At 48.2% G+C, this 19,212-nt stretch overlaps 1 protein-coding gene across 8 annotated transcripts in view; it reads right to left on the bottom strand.

The window, feature by feature from the left end:
• gphna (gephyrin a) overlaps nt 1–19,212 on the bottom strand; it is a 136,542-nt gene that overhangs the window by 72,671 nt on the left and 44,659 nt on the right. For 3 of the 8 annotated variants that reach the window (XM_052496640.1, XM_052496635.1, XM_052496637.1), the window contains exons 4-9: nt 18,722–18,850; nt 14,547–14,708; nt 14,302–14,475; nt 7,552–7,719; nt 5,871–6,005; nt 4,762–4,896 (exon numbers count right to left, since the gene is read on the bottom strand). In XM_052496640.1, the coding sequence (XP_052352600.1) occupies nt 4,762–4,896; nt 5,871–6,005; nt 7,552–7,719; nt 14,302–14,475; nt 14,547–14,708; nt 18,722–18,850 (903 nt within the window). The remainder of the gene's footprint in view (nt 1–4,761; nt 4,897–5,870; nt 6,006–7,551; nt 7,720–14,301; nt 14,476–14,546; nt 14,709–18,721; nt 18,851–19,212) is intronic. The other 5 variants (XM_052496638.1, XM_052496639.1, XM_052496641.1 and 2 more) reach the window with 3 other exon arrangements.

Below are 19,212 nucleotides of genomic sequence, written 5' to 3'. Positions count from 1 at the left end.
TTACTGTAGGACGGGGTTAGGGTTAGGGCTACTGTAGGACAGGGTTAGGGTTACTGTAGGACGGGTTTAGGGTAAGGGCTACTGTAGAACAGGTTAGGGCTACTGTAGGACAGGGTTAGGGTTACTGTAGGACGGGGTTAGGGTTAGGGCTACTGTAGGACAGGGTTAGGGTTACTGTAGGACAGAGTTAGGGTTAGGGCTACTGTAGGACAGGGTTAGGGCTACTGTTAGGGCTACCTCAATTACCTTGTAACCCTGCACATCAACTCAGTACTGGCCGCCCGTGTATATAGGTTATATATAAGTTATTATCACTCATCTTGGACTTATTCCTGGTGTTGTTATTTTTCTCTCTGCATTGTTGGGAAGGGCCTGCAAGCATTTCACAGTTAGCGTATGTACGTACACCTGTTGTTTATGAAGCATGTGACAAATAAAATGGTGATTAATACACACATTTTTGTTCATACCGAGATGATAGCCTTCCCCAATGGAACACCTCACCATGTGGAGACAGATCCAGCCTTCCCCTATGGAACACCTCACCAGGTGGAGACAGATACAGCCTTCCCCTATGGAACACCTCACCAGGTGGAGACAGATACAGCCTTCCCCTATGGAACACCTCACCATGTGGAGACAGATACAGCCTTCCCCTATGGAACACCTCACCATGTGGAGACAGATACAGCCTTCCCCTATGGAACACCTCACCATGTGGAGACAGATACAGCCTTCCCCAATGGAACACCTCACCATGTGGAGACAGATACAGCCTTCCCCTATGGAACACCTCACCATGTGGAGACAGATCCAGCCTTCCCCAATGGAACACCTCACCATGTGGAGACAGATCCAGCCTTCCCCTATGGAACACCTCACCATGTGGAGACAGATCCAGCCTTCCCCTATGGAACACCTCACCATGTGGAGACAGATCCAGCCTTCCCCAATGGAACACCTCACCATGTGGAGACAGATACAGCCTTCCCCAATGGAACACCTCACCATGTGGAGACAGATCCAGCCTTCCCCTATGGAACACCTCACCATGTGGAGACAGATCCAGCCTTCCCCAATGGAACACCTCACCATGTGGAGACAGATCCAGCCTTCCCCTATGGAACACCTCACCATGTGGAGACAGATACAGCCTTCCCCTATGGAACACCTCACCATGTGGAGACAGATCCAGCCTTCCCCTATGGAACACCTCACCATGTGGAGACAGATCCAGCCTTCCCCAATGGAACACCTCACCATGTGGAGACAGATACAGCCTTCCCCTATGGAACACCTCACCAGGTGGAGACAGATACAGCCTTCCCCAATGGAACACCTCACCATGTGGAGACAGATACAGCCTTCCCCAATGGAACACCTCACCATGTGGAGACAGATCCAGCCTTCCCCTTCCCCTCACCATGGAACACCTCACCATGTGGAGACAGATCCAGCCTTCCCCAATGGAACACCTCACCATGTGGAGACAGATCCAGCCTTCCCCTATGGAACACCTCACCATGTGGAGACAGATACAGCCTTCCCCAATGGAACCCTATGGAACACCTCACCATGTGGAGACAGATCCAGCCTTCCCTATGGAACACCTCACCATGTGGAGACAGATACAGCCTTCCCCAATGGAACACCTCACCATGTGGAGACAGATACAGCCTTCCCCAATGGAACACCTCACCATGTGGAGACAGATACAGCCTTCCCCAATGGAACACCTCACCATGTGGAGACAGATCCAGCCTTCCCCAATGGAACACCTCACCATGTGGAGACAGATCCAGCCTTCCCCAATGGAACCCTCACCATGTGAGACAACAGCCTTCCCCTATGGAACACCACCATGTGGAGACAGATCCAGCCTTCCCCTATGGAACACCTCACCATGTGGAGACAGATCCAGCCTTCCCCAATGGAACACCTCACCATGTGGAGACAGATCCAGCCTTCCCTATCACCATGTGGAGACATACAGCCTTCCCCATGGTGGAGACAGATCCAGCCTTCCCCTATGGAACACCTCACCATGTGGAGACAGATCCAGCCTTCCCCTATGGAACACCTCACCATGTGGAGACAGATCCAGCCTTCCCCTATGGAACACCTCACCATGTGGAGACAGATCCAGCCTTCCCCAATGGAACACCTCACCATGTGGAGACAGATCCAGCCTTCCCCAATGGAACACCTCACCATGTGGAGACAGATCCAGCCTTCCCCAATGGAACACCTCACCATGTGGAGACAGATACAGCCTTCCCCACCATGGAACACCTCACCATGTGGAGACAGATACAGCCTTCCCCAATGGTGGAGACAACACCTGGAACACACCATGTGGAGACAGAGACAGATACAGCCTTCCCCAATGGAACACCTCACCATGTGGAGACAGATCCAGCCTTCCCTATGGAACACCTCACCATGTGGAGACAGCCTTCCCTATGGAACACCTCACCATGTGGAGAGATCCAGCCTTCCCCAATGGAACACCTCACCATGTGGAGACAGATCCAGCCTTCACCCTAGATCCAGCCTTCCCAATGGAACACCTCACCAGGTGGAGACAGATACAGCTTCCCAATGGAACACCCACCATGTGGAGACAGATCCAGCCTTCCCCAATGGAACACCTCACCATGTGGAGACAGATCCAGCCTTCCCCCACCATGGAACACCTCCCACCATGTGGAGACAGATCCAGCCTTGGAACACCTCCCACCCAATGGAACACCTCACCATGTGGAGACAGATCCAGCCTTCCCCACCAGTGGAACACCTCACCATGTGGAGACAGATCCAGCCTTCCCCTAGTCTGGAACACCTCCTCTCTAGTCTGATCTCCTCCCCAATGGAACACCTCACCATGTGGAGACAGATACAGCCTTCCCCTATGGAACACCTCACCAGGTGGAGACAGATCCAGCCTTCCCCAATGGAACACCTCACCATGTGGAGACAGATACAGCCTTCCCTATGGAACACCTCACCATGTGGAGACAGATACAGCCTTCCCCAATGGAACACCTCACCATGTGGAGACAGATCCAGCCTTCCCTATGGAACACCTCACCAGGTGGAGACAGATACAGCCTTCCCCTATGGAACACCTCACCAGTCTGATCTAGTCAAGTTACACCTCCTCTCCTCCCACCAGTCTGATCTAGTCAAGTTACACCTCCTCTCCTCCCACCAGTCTGGTCTAGTCAAGTTACACCTCCTCTCCTCCCACCAGTCTGGTCTAGTCAAGTTACACCTCCTCTCCTCCCACCAGTCTGGTCTAGTCAAGTTACACCTCCTCTCCTCCCACTAGTCTGGATCTAGTCAAGTTACACCTCCTCTCCTCCCACCAGTCTGATCTTGTCAAGTTACACCTCCTCTCCTCCCACCAGTCTGGTCTAGTCAAGTTACACCTCCTCTCCTCCCACCAGTCTGATCTTGTCAAGTTACACCTCCTCTCCTCCCACCAGTCTGATCTAGTCAAGTTACACCTCCTCTCTCCAGTCTGATCTAGTCAAGTTACACCTCCTCTCCTCCCACCAGTCTGATCTTGTCAAGTTACACCTCCTCTCTCCAGTCTGATCTAGTCAAGTTACACCTCCTCTCTCTAGTCTGATCTAGTCAAGTTACACCTCCTCTCTCCAGTCTGATCTAGTCAAGTTACACCTCCTCCCACCAGTCTGATCTAGTCAAGTTACACCTCCTCTCCTCCCACTAGTCTGGTCTAGTCAAGTTACACCTCCTCTCTCTAGTCTGATCTAGTCAAGTTACACCTCCTCTCCTCCCACTAGTCTGGTCTAGTCAAGTTACACCTCCTCTCCTCCCACCAGTCTGATCTAGTCAAGTTACACCTCCTCTCCTCCCACCAGTCTGATCTCAAGTTACACCTCCCACCAGTCTGATCTTGTCAAGTTACACCTCCTCTCCTCCCACCAGTCTGATCTAGTCAAGTTACACCTCCTCCTACCACCAGTCTGATCTTGTCAAGTTACACCTCCTCTCCTCCCACCAGTCTGATCTAGTCAAGTTACACCTCCTCTCTCTAGTCTGATCTAGTCAAGTTACACCTCCTCTCTCTAGTCTGATCTAGTCAAGTTACACCTCCTCTCCTCTTTCTCCTACCACTCCCCCTCTCTGTTCGCTCAGCAACATTGTGAGGAATAGAACACAGGTAGTGTTAGGACATGAACAGCAGCACTATGTATGTCTGGTTTGTTTGTTTCCATGGCCACAGTGCCGTTTGAAACTGATATAAACAACCTGTCAATCAAAATACTGAACGGGACACTCCAGCAGAGGTCATTCGTCCGAACCCTCTGAGTGCTGTGACCAATCACAGGACGTTTCTACAGTCAGGAAATAAAATGTTCAAATGTTAAAGTATGGGGATAGGATGGAATCGAGGTTAGGAGGAGGAGCCTGTAATTCCACCCAATTAACGGACAACATACTGGACATGATCTCAGAGTTACAGAACCAAAGGGATCCAATAAATGACCTCCACTAAAACCATGGAGGAGAGGAGAGGGAGGGAGTCAAGAAGCAATAGGCCTCCACCTCCAAGCCTTGATGTGTCAGAGTGAGGGGGAGGCAGCAGCCAGGTGGAAGGAGGGAGGGTAATGTTAGGATGTGAGAGGACTGGGCATGTCCGGGTGAGTGGCCAGGTGAGTGGCAGGGGGAGGTGGAGGGGTAGATGGATGGGCAGTGGGGTAGGTTTAAGAACAGTTAGAGGAGGTGTCTTACTTTGGGTGTGGGGCAGGAGGCAGTGGAGAGGCGCGAGGTGGCCTGGGCGCGTGGCGACTCGGAGGGCGTGGTGCTCAGAGAAGTTGTGTCTCTGGGAAGAACCTGCACACCCCTAGAGATTATGCTGTCTGGGATCTATGAAGAGAGAAGATATATCTAGTTATATTTACTACCACACACACAAACACACACACACACACACACACACACACACACACACACACACACACACACACACACACACACAGAGAAAAAGAGAGCGGGTAAGCAATATCTACAACACACACAAGCAGTTATCTTATCCTCACACAGTAAATGAGAGGAAAGCTGAGTGTACAAACAGCACTGTAATCTCTACTATAACACACACAGATAAAAGACACCTCGAAAGCACACACAGATTGGTCAGTCAGTCTGGCCAGTCAGTCATCTGTTTTCTGATTGGCCAGGTAGACTTTTGTAATAACTGTAACAATATAAACACATTCTAAACATCAAACAAACATGTTAAATAAACCCTGTGTGTGTGTGTGTGTGCGCGTGTGTGTGTGTGTGTGTGTGTGTGTGTGTGTGTGTGTGTGTGTGTGTGTGTGTGTGTGTGTGTGTGTGTGTGTGTGTGTGTGTGTGTGTGTGTGTGTGTATGGCTGCAGTGCGAGTGTGAGCCTGAGTGTGAGCCTGTGAGGAGACAGACAGGCCAGGCAGGCCCACAGTTTCCCCCCAGGGCTGCTGCTGTGGATGTGTACTGAGCGGTGCTAGTGCGCCCATAGGCTTTACTGGCAGCCCAGCACTGAACCCCACTCCACTTATTAGCAACACAAGTTAACTCAGCTAGCGCTAATAACACTGTCCAGGCTACACCTAGCGATACACCACCCGTCATGACCTATACAAGATGGGCTGAATCTCAAAAGTCCTTATTCATTCCTCGCCTCCTCACCTCCTAAGATTCCTCTCCTCGGGGAGAGGACGGGATCGAGCACTTTTGAGATACATGGTGTTCAAGTTTGCAGGGAGGAATTATGGGATGGGTGGGGTGCAGAGTACAGTGGTATGTGGTGTAGGAGCGACGTGTGACATGAGGGTGGGTGGGCAGATTTGAGGGGTCTTACCGTTACCGGCTGGTCTCCAGAGCAGGAGCAGGTGTAATGAGGTGGGGCAGGGGGGAGGTTAGATACCAGACCAGGTAGATAGTGGCTACCTTTAGCCATGACAACAGCATGGTTATGGTGCTGGGGCTTCCCCTTCTGGTGATGGATGGTCAACACAGGATGAAACATGAATACACACATAATAGGCACGCACACAGGCATATACTCACAGGCATATACACACAGGCATATACTCACAGGCATATACACCCAGGCATATACTCACAGGCATATACTCACAGGCATATACTCACAGGCATATACTCACAGGCATATACACACAGGCATATACTCACAGGCATATACTCACAGGCATATACTCACAGGCATATACTCACAGGCATATACTCACAGGCATATACTCACAGGCATATACACACAGGCATATACACACAGGCATATACACACAGGCATATACTCACAGGCATATACACACAGGCATATACTCACAGGCATATACTCACAGGCATATACTCACAGGCATATACTCACAGGCATATACACACAGGCATATACTCACAGGCATATACTCACAGGCATATACTCACAGGCATATACTCACAGGCATATACTCACAGGCATATACACACAGGCATATACTCACAGGCATATACACACAGGCATATACTCACAGGCATATACTCACAGGCATATACTCACAGGCATATACACACAGGCATATACTCACAGGCATATACACACAGGCATATACTCACAGGCATATACACCCAGGCATATACACACAGGCATATACTCACAGGCATATACACCCAGGCATATACACACAGGCATATACACACAGGCATATACACACAGGCATATACTCACAGGCATATACACCCAGGCATATACACACAGGCATATACTCACAGGCATATACACCCAGGCATATACACCCAGGCATATACACACACACGCATATACTCACAGGCATATACTCACAGGCATATACTCACAGGCATATACACCGAGTCATATACACCCAGTCATATACACCCAGGCATATACACCCAGGCATATACACACAGGCATATACACCCAGGCATATACACACCCAGGCATATACACCCAGGCATATACACACAGGCATATACACCCAGGCATATACACCCAGGCATATACACACAGGCATATACACCCAGGCATATACACCCAGGCATATACACCCAGGCATATACACCCAGGCATATACACCCAGGCATATACACACAGGCATATACACACAGGCATACACACACAGGCATATACTCACAGGCATATACACACAGGCATACACACACACACGACAGGTAAACACACACACTGACTGACGTACTGATGTATCAAAATGAAGGCTCAACACACGTGCAGTGATGCAGTGAACAGGGAGATTGGTTTCTATTGCAGCAAACACAATACATGTATTCTGAGACCGCGCTCCATTCTTCCTCTCTTATCCCTCACTCTCCATTTTCCTCTCCACCCATTCATCTTCCTCTTTTCCTCTTCATCTATCCCTCTATTTCTGCTCGATCTCCCTTCTTTTCTCTGGGTCAAATGATCATAATTGATTTTATAAAGAACTTCTGGGCTGAAATATCCATGTTGAAGTTAACTTGAGGATTCTAACATGAGAAACAGCAACAGACCATTGTGTGTTTACCTTGGCAGCGATGGCGGCGGCGGTGATGTGTGAGTTGTGTCCGTGGGAGTGGGAGTGGGTGTTGTGGTGGTGGTGGTGGGCGTGGTGGTCCTCGGTGGACACCAAGCATCTGTCCTTCATCTTCTCATCATCCTCATCATCATCATCATCATCCTCACACTGCACACCCTTATAATAGTAATAATAGACTTTATTAAGAAAACACCACAACTCACGATGCTGTATGTCATAACATATGGATAAAATAACCACTGTAAAAGCAACTACAGCTATTAATTAAGATAAACGTTTTTACTTCATGTATGGTCCTCTCATTAGCATGTAGGGACCTACCTCCTCTCATTAGCATGTAGGGACCTCCTCTCATTAGCATGTAGGGACCTACCTCCTCTCATTAGCATGTAGGGACCTACCTCCTCTCATTAGCATGTAGGGACCTACCTCCTCTCATTAGCATGTAGGGACCTCCTCTCATTAGCATGTAGGGACCTACCTCCTCTCATTAGCATGTAGGGACCTCCTCTCATTAGCATGTAGGGACCTACCTCCTCTCATTAGCATGTAGGGACCTACCTCCTCTCATTAGCATGTAGGGACCTACCTCCTCTCATTAGCATGTAGGGACCTCCTCTCATTAGCATGTAGGGACCTCCCTCCTCTCATTAGCATGTAGGGACCTCCTCTCATTAGCATGTAGGGACCTACCTCCTCTCATTAGCATGTAGGGACCTACCTCCTCTCATTAGCATGTAGGGACCTACCTCCTCTCATTAGCATGTAGGGACCTACCTCCTCCCATTAGCATGTAGGGACCTACCTCCTCCCATTAGCATGTAGGGACCTACCTCCTCTCATTAGCATGTAGAGACCTACCTCCTCTCATTAGCATGTAGGGACCTCCTCTCATTAGCATGTAGGGATTAGCTCCCCTCATTAGCATGTAGGGATCTATCTCCTCTCATTAGCATGTAGGGACCTCCTCTCATTAGCATGTAGGGACCTCCTCTCATTAGCATGTAGGGACCTCCCCTCATTAGCATGTAGGGATCTACCTCCTCTCATTAGCATGTAGGGACCTACCTCCTCTCATTAGCATGTAGGGACCTACCTCCTCTCATTAGCATGTAGGGACCTACCTCCTCTCATTAGCATGTAGGGACCTACCTCCTCTCATTAGCATGTAGGGACCTACCTCCTCTCATTAGCATGTAGGGACCTACCTCCTCTCATTAGCATGTAGGGACCTACCTCCTCTCATTAGCATGTAGGGACCTACCTCCTCTCATTAGCATGTAGGGACCTACCTCCTCTCATTAGCATGTAGGGTACTCCTCTCATTAGCATGTAGGGACCTCCCCTCATTAGCATGTAGGGATCTACCTCCCTCATTAGCATGTCGGGACCTCCTCTCATTAGCATGTAGGGTACTCCTCTCATTAGCATGTAGGGACCTACCTCCTCTCATTAGCATGTAGGGACCTCCTCTCATTAGCATGTAGGGACCTACCTCCTCTCATTAGCATGTAGGGACCTACCTCCTCTCATTAGCATGTAGGGACCTACCTCCTCTCATTAGCATGTAGGGACCTACCTCCTCTCATAGCATGTAGGGACCTACCTCCTCTCATTAGCATGTAGGGACCTACCTCCTCTCATTAGCATGTAGGGACCTCCTCTCATTAGCATGTAGGGACCTCCTCTCATTAGCATGTAGGGACCTCCCCCTCATTAGCATGTAGGGACCTACCTCCTCTCATTAGCATGTAGGGACCTATCTCCTCTCATTAGCATGTAGGGACCTACCTCCTCTCATTAGCATGTAGGGACCTACCTCCTCTCATTAGCATGTAGGGACCTACCTCCTCTCATTAGCATGTAGGGACCTACCTCCTCTCATTAGCATGTAGGGACCTCCCTCCTCTCATTAGCATGTAGGGACCTACCTCCTCTCATTAGCATGTAGGGACCTACCTCCTCTCATTAGCATGTAGGGACCTCCCTCATTAGCATGTAGGGACCTACCTCCTCTCATTAGCATGTAGGGACCTACCTCCTCTCATTAGCATGTAGGGACCTCCTCTCATTAGCATGTAGGGACCTACCTCCTCTCATTAGCATGTAGGGACCTCCTCTCATTAGCATGTAGGGACCTACCTCCTCTCATTAGCATGTAGGGACCTACCTCCTCTCATTAGCATGTAGGGACCTACCTCCTCTCATTAGCATGTAGGGACCTACCTCCTCCCATTAGCATGTAGGGACCTACCTCCTCCCATTAGCATGTAGGGACCTACCTCCTCTCATTAGCATGTAGGGACCTACCTCCTCTCATTAGCATGTAGGGACCTCCTCTCATTAGCATGTAGGGACCTCCTCTCATTAGCATGTAGGGACCTCCCCTCATTAGCATGTAGGGATCTACCTCCTCTCATTAGCATGTAGGGACCTCCTCTCATTAGCATGTAGGGACCTCCTCTCATTAGCATGTAGGGACCTCCCCTCATTAGCATGTAGGGATCTACCTCCTCTCATTAGCATGTAGGGACCTACCTCCTCTCATTAGCATGTAGGGACCTCCTCTCATTAGCATGTAGCGACCTCCTCTCATTAGCATGTAGGGACCTACCTCCTCTCATTAGCATGTAGGGACCTACCTCCTCTCATTAGCATGTAGGGACCTACCTCCTCTCATTAGCATGTAGGGACCTCCCTCCTCTCATTAGCATGTAGGGACCTACCTCCTCTAATTAGCATGTAGGGACCTACCTCCTCTCATTAGCATGTAGGGACCTACCTCCTCTCATTAGCATGTAGGGTACTCCTCTCATTAGCATGTAGGGACCTCCCCTCATTAGCATGTAGGGATCTACATCCTCTCATTAGCATGTAGGGACCTCCTCTCATTAGCATGTAGGGTACTCCTCTCATTAGCATGTAGGGACCTCCCTCCTCTCATTAGCATGTAGGGACCTCCCTCCTCTCATTAGCATGTAGGGACCTACCTCCTCTCATTAGCATGTAGGGACCTACCTCCTCTCATTAGCATGTAGGGACCTACCTCTCATTAGCATGTAGGGACCTACCTCCTCTCATTAGCATGTAGGGACCTCCTCTCACTAGCATGTAGGGACCTACCTCCTCTCATTAGCATGTAGGGACCTACCTCCTCTCATTAGCATGTAGGGTAGCATGTAGGGACCTACCTCCTCTCATTAGCATGTAGGGACCTACCTCCTCTCATTAGCATGTAGGGACCTACCTCCTCTCATTAGCATGTAGGGACCTACCTCCTCTCATTAGCATGTAGGGACCTACCTCCTCTCATTAGCATGTAGGGACCTACCTCCTCTCATTAGCATGTAGGGACCTACCTCCTCTCATTAGCATGTAGGGACCTACCTCCTCTCATTAGCATGTAGGGACCTCCTCTCATTAGCATGTAGGGACCTCCTCTCATTAGCATGTAGGGACCTCCTCTCATTAGCATGTAGGGACCTCCTCTCATTAGCATGTAGGGACCTACCTCCTCTCATTAGCATGTAGGGACCTACCTCCTCTCATTAGCATGTAGGGACCTACCTCCTCTCATTAGCATGTAGGGACCTACCTCCTCTCATTAGCATGTAGGGACCTACCTCCTCTCATTAGCATGTAGGGACCTACCTCCTCTCATTAGCATGTAGGGACCTACCTCCTCTCATTAGCATGTAGGGACCTACCTCCTCTCATTAGCATGTAGGGACCTACCTCCTCCCATTAGCATGTAGGGACCTACCTCCTCCCATTAGCATGTAGGGACCTACCTCCTCTCATTAGCATGTAGGGACCTACCTCCTCTCATTAGCATGTAGGGACCTCCTCTCATTAGCATGTAGGGACCTCCTCTCATTAGCATGTAGGGACCTCCCCTCATTAGCATGTAGGGATCTACCTCCTCTCATTAGCATGTAGGGACCTACCTCCTCTCATTAGCATGTAGGGACCTACCTCCTCTCATTAGCATGTAGGGACCTACCTCCTCTCATTAGCATGTAGGGACCTACCTCCTCTCATTAGCATGTAGGGACCTACCTCCTCTCATTAGCATGTAGGGTACTCCTCTCATTAGCATGTAGGGACCTCCCCCTCATTAGCATGTAGGATCTACCTCCTCTCATTAGCATGTAGGGACCTCCTCTCATTAGCATGTAGGGATCTACCTCCTCTCATTAGCATGTAGGGACCTACCTCCTCTCATTAGCATGTAGGGACCTCCTCTCATTAGCATGTAGGGACCTCCCCTCATTAGCATGTAGGGATCTACCTCCTTTCATTAGCATGTAGGGATACCTCCTCTCATTAGCATGTAGGGACCTACCTCCTCTCATTAGCATGTAGGGACCTACCTCCTCTCATTAGCATGTAGGGACCTACCTCCTCTCATTAGCATGTAGGGACCTACCTCCTCTCATTAGCATGTAGGGTACTCCTCTCATTAGCATGTAGGGACCTCCCCTCATTAGCATGTAGGGACCTACCTCCTCTCATTAGCATGTAGGGACCTACCCTCTCATTAGCATGTAGGGTACTCCTCTCATTAGCATGTAGGGACCTACCTCCTCTCATTAGCATGTAGGGACCTACCTCCTCTCATTAGCATGTAGGGACCTATCTCCTCTCATTAGCATGTAGGGACCTACCTCCTCTCATTAGCATGTAGGGACCTACCTCCTCTCATTAGCATGTAGGGATCTACCTCCTCTCATTAGCATGTAGGGACCTACCTCCTCTCATTAGCATGTAGGGACCTCCTCTCATTAGCATGTAGGGACCTCCTCTCATTAGCATGTAGGGACCTCCTCTCATTAGCATGTAGGGACCTCCTCTCATTAGGGCATGTAGGGACCTACCTCTCATTCTACCTCCTCTCATTAGCATGTAGGGACCTACCTCCTCTCATTAGCATGTAGGGACCTCCTCTCATTAGCATGTAGGGACCTACCTCCTCTCATTAGCATGTAGGGACCTCCTCTCATTAGCATGTAGGGACCTCCTCTCATTAGCATGTAGGGACCTACCTCCTCTCATTAGCATGTAGGGACCTACCTCCTCTCATTAGCATGTAGGGACCTACCTCCTCTCATTAGCATGTAGGGACCTACCTCCTCTCATTAGCATGTAGGGACCTACCTCCTCTCATTAGCATGTAGGGACCTATCTCCTCTCATTAGCATGTAGGGACCTAGGGACCCTCTCATTAGCATGTAGGGACCTCCCCTCATTAGCATGTAGGGACCTATCTCCTCTCATTAGCATGTAGGGACCTCCTCTCATTAGCATGTAGGGACCTCCTCTCATTAGCATGTAGGGACCTACCTCCTCTCATTAGCATGTAGGGACCTACCTCCTCTCATTAGCATGTAGGGACCTACCTCCTCTCATTAGCATGTAGGGACCTATCTCCTCTCATTAGCATGTAGGGACCTCCTCTCATTAGCATGTAGGGACCTCCCCTCATTAGCATGTAGGGACCTACCTCCTCTCATTAGCATGTAGGGACCTACCTCCTCTCATTAGCATGTAGGGACCTCCTCTCATTAGCATGTAGGGACCTCCTCTCATTAGCATGTAGGGACCTCCTCTCATTAGCATGTAGGGACCTCCTCTCATTAGCATGTAGGGACCTACCTCCTCTCATTAGCATGTAGGGACCTCCTCTCATTAGCATGTAGGGACCTCCTTTCATTAGCATGTAGGGACCTCCTCTCATTAGCATGTAGGGACCTCCTCTCATTAGCGTGTAGGGACCTACCTCCTCTCATTAGCATGTAGGGACCTACCTCCTCTCATTAGCATGTAGGGACCTACCACCTCTCATTAGCATGTAGGGACCTCCTCTCATTAGCATGTAGGGACCTACCTCTCATTAGCATGTAGGGTCCATGTACCTCCTCTCATTAGCATGTAGGGACCTACCTCCTCTCATTAGCATGTAGGGACCTACCTCCTCTCATTAGCATGTAGGGACCTACCTCCTCTCATTAGCATGTAGGGACCTACCTCCTCTCATTAACATGTAGGGACCTACCTCCTCTCAATATCTTGTAGGGACCTCCTCTCATTATCTTGTAGGGACCTCCTCTCATTATCTTGTAGGGACCTCTGAATTTCATTTAGGAACCTCCTCTCATTAAGAGTAGGGACCTCCTCTCATTATCTTGTAGGGACCTCCTCTGAATTTCATTTAGGAACCTCCTCTCATTAAGAGTAGGGACCTGTCATTATAATGTAGGACCTCCGGTTAATATCATGTAGGACCTCCTCTCATTACCATGTAGGGCCCTAAATTATCATGCAGGGTCCTGTCATTATCATGTAGGGACATCCTCTCATTATCGTGTATGAGTGTCCTCTCATTATCATGAATGAGAGCATTATCATATAGAAACATCTCATTATCCTGTAGGGTCCTCTCATTATCATGTAGGAACATCTCATTATCCTATAGGGTCCTGTCATCATCATGTAAGGCCATCTCATTATCCTGTAGGGTCCTCTCATTATCATGTAGGGTCCTCTCATTATGTAGGAATATCTCCTTATCATGTAGGGTCCTCTCATTATCATGTAGGAATATCTCTTTATCCTGTAGGGTCCTCTCATCATCATGTAAGGCCCTCTCATTATCATGCAGTGTGGGATGTGTATATCACCCTCTTTTTCTTCAAAAAAGAAATACAAATGCAATGGAGGAGAGCCAAAGAGTGTCACCTTGTCCTCTGTCTGGGTGCAGGCAATGCTGTTGAGGGTGAGGGGTGGGGAGAGGGGCGGTGGGGGTGAGGGCAGGTCCTCCAGAGCCTCATGGACGTCCTTCACCTTCACAACCGCATCCCTCAGCAGGTCAATGGCGTGGGGCAGAGCTGGAAGGATGAACTGGAAACACTCCTGTAGGAAGAGAGTTAGGGGTCAGAGGTCAATGAGAGTACACACACACACACACACACACCAGATTTTACCTGTGAGCCCTTCTTGCTGCCAGGTAGGTTGATGATGAGGGTTTTGCCTCTGATTCCACAGACAGGCCTGGAGAGCATGCCCAGAGGTGTGACCTGAAGGGAGCCCATCAGCATAGCCAGGGCCATCCCTGGAGCCTCGCGCTCTATCACCTCTTTGGTGGCCTGCAGCATCGGGAAGTAGGAAGGGACAGAGTGAAAGGGAACACTGGTTACAGTACTGAACAAATATTACATTCACCTTCAGCAGGGTCAGGGTCAGGGATGGGCAACAAGGTCTAAGGCCAGGGCTGAGATTACAGCCTAACTGGCTAAAACTCCTAGGAAGGCCAGGGCTGAGATTACAGCCTAACTGGCAACAAGGTCTAAGGCCAGGGCTGAGATTACAGCCTAACTGGAAACAAGGTCTAAGGCCAGGGCTGAGATTACAGCCTAACTGGAAACAAGGTCTAAGGCCAGGGCTGAGATTACAGCCTAACTGGCTAAAACGTCTACTAAGGCCTGGGCTGAGATTACAGCCTAACTGGCAACAAGGTCTAAGGCCAGGGCTGAGATTACAGCCTAACTGGAAACAAGGTCTAAGGCCAGGGCTGAGATTACAGCCTAACTGGCAACAAGGTCTAAGGCCAGGGCTGAGATTACAGCCTAACTGGCTAAAACGTCTACTAAGGCCATGGCTGAGATTACAGCCTAACTGGCAACAAGGTCTAAGGCCAGGGCTGAGATTACAGCCTAACTGGAAACAAGGTCTAAGGCCAGGGCTGAGATTACAGCCTAACTGGCTAAAACGTCTACTAAGGCCTGGGCTGAGATTACAGCCTAACTGGCAACAAGGTCTAAGGCCAGGGCTGAGATTACAGCCTAACAGGCTAAAACGTCTACTAAGGCCAGGGCTGAGATTACAGCCTAACTGGAAACAAGGTCTAAGGCCAGGGCTGAGATTACAGCCTAACTGGCTAAAATGTCTACTAAAGCCAGGGCTGAGATTACAGCCTAACTGGAAACAAGGTCTAAGGCCAGGGCTGAAATTACAGCCTAACTGGCTAAAACGTCTACTAAGGCCTGGGCTGAGATTACAGTGATGTTGTTGCATGCGTGTTTGTCTGACTCTCCTACCATGGCCTGCTGTAACTATACAGTGGCTTGCGAAAGTATTCACTCCCCTTGGCATTTTTCCTATTTTGTTGCCTTACAAGCTGGATTTGAAATAGATTTTTAGGGGGTTTGTATCATTTGATTTACACAACATGCCTACCACTTTGAAGATGCAAAACATGTTGTATTGTGAAACAAACAAGAAATACGACTAAAAAACTGAAAAATTGAGCATGCATAACTATACACCCCCCCAAGGTCAAAACGTTTTGCCGCAATTAGAGCTTCTTGGCGTATGTCTCTTGGGGTATGTCTCTATAATATTGGCACATCTAGCCACTGGGATTTTTGCCCATTCTTCAAGGCAAAACTGCTCCTGTAAGTTTGCTGTACACCAGGGGAACACATCCATCTTTAAGTCATACCACAGATTCTCAATTGGATTGAGGTCTGGGCTTTGACTAGGCCATTCCGAGACATTTAAATGATTGCCCTTCAACCACTCGAGTGTTGCTTTAGTAGTATACTTAGGGTCAACGTCCTGCTGGAAGGTGAACCTCCGTCCCAGTCTCAAATATCTGGAAGACTGAAACAGGTTTCCTTCAAGAATTTCCCTGTATTTAGCGCCATCCATCATTCCTTCAATTCAGTTTCCCAGTCCCTGCCGATGAAAAACATACCCACAGCATGATGCTGCCACCACCATGCTTCACTGTGGGGATGTGTTCTCGGGGTGATGAGAGGTGTTGGGTTTGTGCCAGACATAGCGTTTTCCTTGATGGCCAAAAAGCTCAATTTGAGTCTCATCTGACCAGAGTACCTTCTTCCATATGTTTGGGGAGTCTCCCACATGCCTTTTGGCGAATACCAAACATGTTTGCTTATTTATTTCTGGCCACTCTTCCATAAAGCCCAGCTCTGTGGAGTGTATGGCTTAAAGTGGTCCCACGGACAGATACTCCAATCTCCGCTGTGGAGCTTTGCAGCTCCTTCAGGGTTATCTTTGGTCTCTTTGTTGCCTCTCTGATTAATGCCCTCCTAGCCTGGTCTGTGGGTGGTCCACTCTTGGCAGGTTTGTTGTGGTGCCATGTTCTTTACATGTTTTAATAATGGATTTAACGGTGCTCGGTGGGATGTTCAAAGTTTCTGATATTTTTTTAATCACACAACCCTGATCGGTACTTCTCCACAACTTTGTCCCTGACCTGTTTGGAGAGGTCTTTGGTCTTCATGGTGCCGCTTGCTTAGTGGTGTTGCAGAACAGGTGCATATACACTGAGATCATGTGACAGATTATGTGACACTTAGACTGCACACAGATGTACTTTATTTAACTAATCATGTGACTTCTGAAGGTAATTGGTTGCACCAGATCTTATTTAGGGGCTTCATAGTAAATGGGGTGAACACACGCACACACCACTTCTATGTTTTTTATTTTTTAGAAACATGTCATTTTTTAAATTTTACTTCACCAATTTGGACTATTTTGTTTATGTCCGTTACATGAAATCCAAATAAAAATCCATTTAAATTACAGGTTGTAATGCAACAAAATAGGAAAACCGCCAAGGGGAATGAATTCAATTTGCAAGGCACTGTATATGTGAGTGAGTGAGATGTTAGTAAAATTCCTGAACTAAATGTTTCCATTATTATAGATTGCAGCCGGGAGCAACAAGAAGAAGTGATGCGATGTGTGTGGACCCAAGAAGGACAGGAAGACACAGAACACATACATCAAGTGCAATAAATACATTTGCACCACACACAGTAGAACTCTATCCCTCTTGGTGTGTAGATTTTGGTCTTAATTTGTGTTCGATGGGGCTCATTTATCATTTCCATAAAATACTGCATGTAAAATTTGTCCTTCCAATTTGTTCTGTTCAAAGCAATAAACATCAATAGAGATGAAAACCTTGTTTCATTTATATTTGTTCAAGATAAACATGAATAGAGATGAAAACCTTGTTTCATTTATACTTGTTCAAGATAAACATGATTTATTCCACCCATGTCAAAACAACAAATAGCTGCTTTATCGATAAATGTGATCTAGCAGGTAAATGGCAAATATTAACCATGTATGCTGTCTATAATGCTTGTAATTGGTATCAACATCTAAGTATTACGTCATAAGTATTTATGTGTAAATTGTTATGGCTGTATTGTTTTAAAACCCCAATTATGTTGTGGGTCCATCAGATCTGCATTGGGTGAATAACAAAAACATCACACAAGGTTTAAGAGAAGTGACGGTGTGCCCTTGAGATGAATGACAATTCAATCATGCACATTATTAAAAAAGAAGAAAAAGATAAGGACATATCAGAGAGAGAAAGAGAGAGAGAGAGAGAGAGAGAGAGAGAGAGAGAGAGAGAGAGAGAGAGAGAGAGAGAGAGAGAGAGAGAGAGAGAGAGAGAGAGAGAGAGAGAGAGAGAGAGAGAGAGAGAGAGAGAGAGAGAGAGAGAGAGAGAGAGAGAGAGAGAGAGAGAGAGAGAGAGAGAGAGAGAGAGAGAGAGAGAGAGAGAGAGAGGAAAGAGAGAGAGAGAGAGAGAGAGAGAGAGAGAGAGAGAGAGAGAGAGAGAGAGAGAGAGAGAGAGAGAGAGAGAGAGAGAGAGAGAGAGAGAAAGAGAAATATAAAGTGAAAGAGAGAGAGAGAGAGAGAGAGAGAGAGAGAGAGAGAGAGAGTCAACGTCCACAGCCAGCAGTAATCTCCAGGGAGTCACAAGCGCTTTCTCCCCATCACATGCACACACTCACACACAAGCAAATGAACATGCACTCATACACATACACAGAGTCAAACATAAAATAAAACACTCTCTCAACCCTAAAATATGACACACACATTGACAACGTATGCAAAACACATCATATGGAAAATAACATTGTGGAACAAAAACATGTATTTATCCGTACTGTGAAAAACCTGACAAAACACAAGATAATCTATGGTTTGACAAACACAACTCTCACATAAACATGCACATTGACCATGCAGGTGCCAACCAACACACACATGTGCACGCATAGCTACCAGCTTACACTAGATCTAGGGTCAACAGTCATCCACTCACATGGACACAAACACAAACTTTGGGGTCCCCATGTACCTCGGGCGTGACATCACGGGGGGCGAACCCTGTTCCTCCGGTGGTCAGAATCAGGTTCAGCTCCTTCTCATCACACCAGTCCACCAATGTCTCCTGAGGACAGAGTGCAGAGACACACCATTGGCTGGCAGCAGTGTCAATCATATAGACAACAGACACGGGTTCAGGATAGAATACTAAAGCGCTGGGTGAATCTCAATTGTCTTTCCTTGATTCCTAGCATCCTCCCTTTTCACCTCCCCTTTCTCAAATTGCATTGGAGGAGAAGATCAGAGGGGACAAGACCATTAAAATTCACCCACTGTGTGGGACAACTGTTTCCAAGACAAAAGGGTCTAACAATAACAACTCTTTATTGTAGGCCTTGTGAGAGAATACATGTGAGAATCCAAAATACTGTCACCTTTGAACTATAGCCTGCGGTGGGCTCTAGGGGGCAGCATGCAGTTAGAGTA

The sequence above is a fragment of the Oncorhynchus keta genome, chromosome 35, assembly GCF_023373465.1.
Source record: "Oncorhynchus keta strain PuntledgeMale-10-30-2019 chromosome 35, Oket_V2, whole genome shotgun sequence".
NCBI lineage: Eukaryota > Metazoa > Chordata > Actinopteri > Salmoniformes > Salmonidae > Oncorhynchus > Oncorhynchus keta.
The sequence above is the reverse complement of the archived record's forward strand: the minus strand, read 5'-3'. Positions and strand labels throughout refer to the sequence as shown.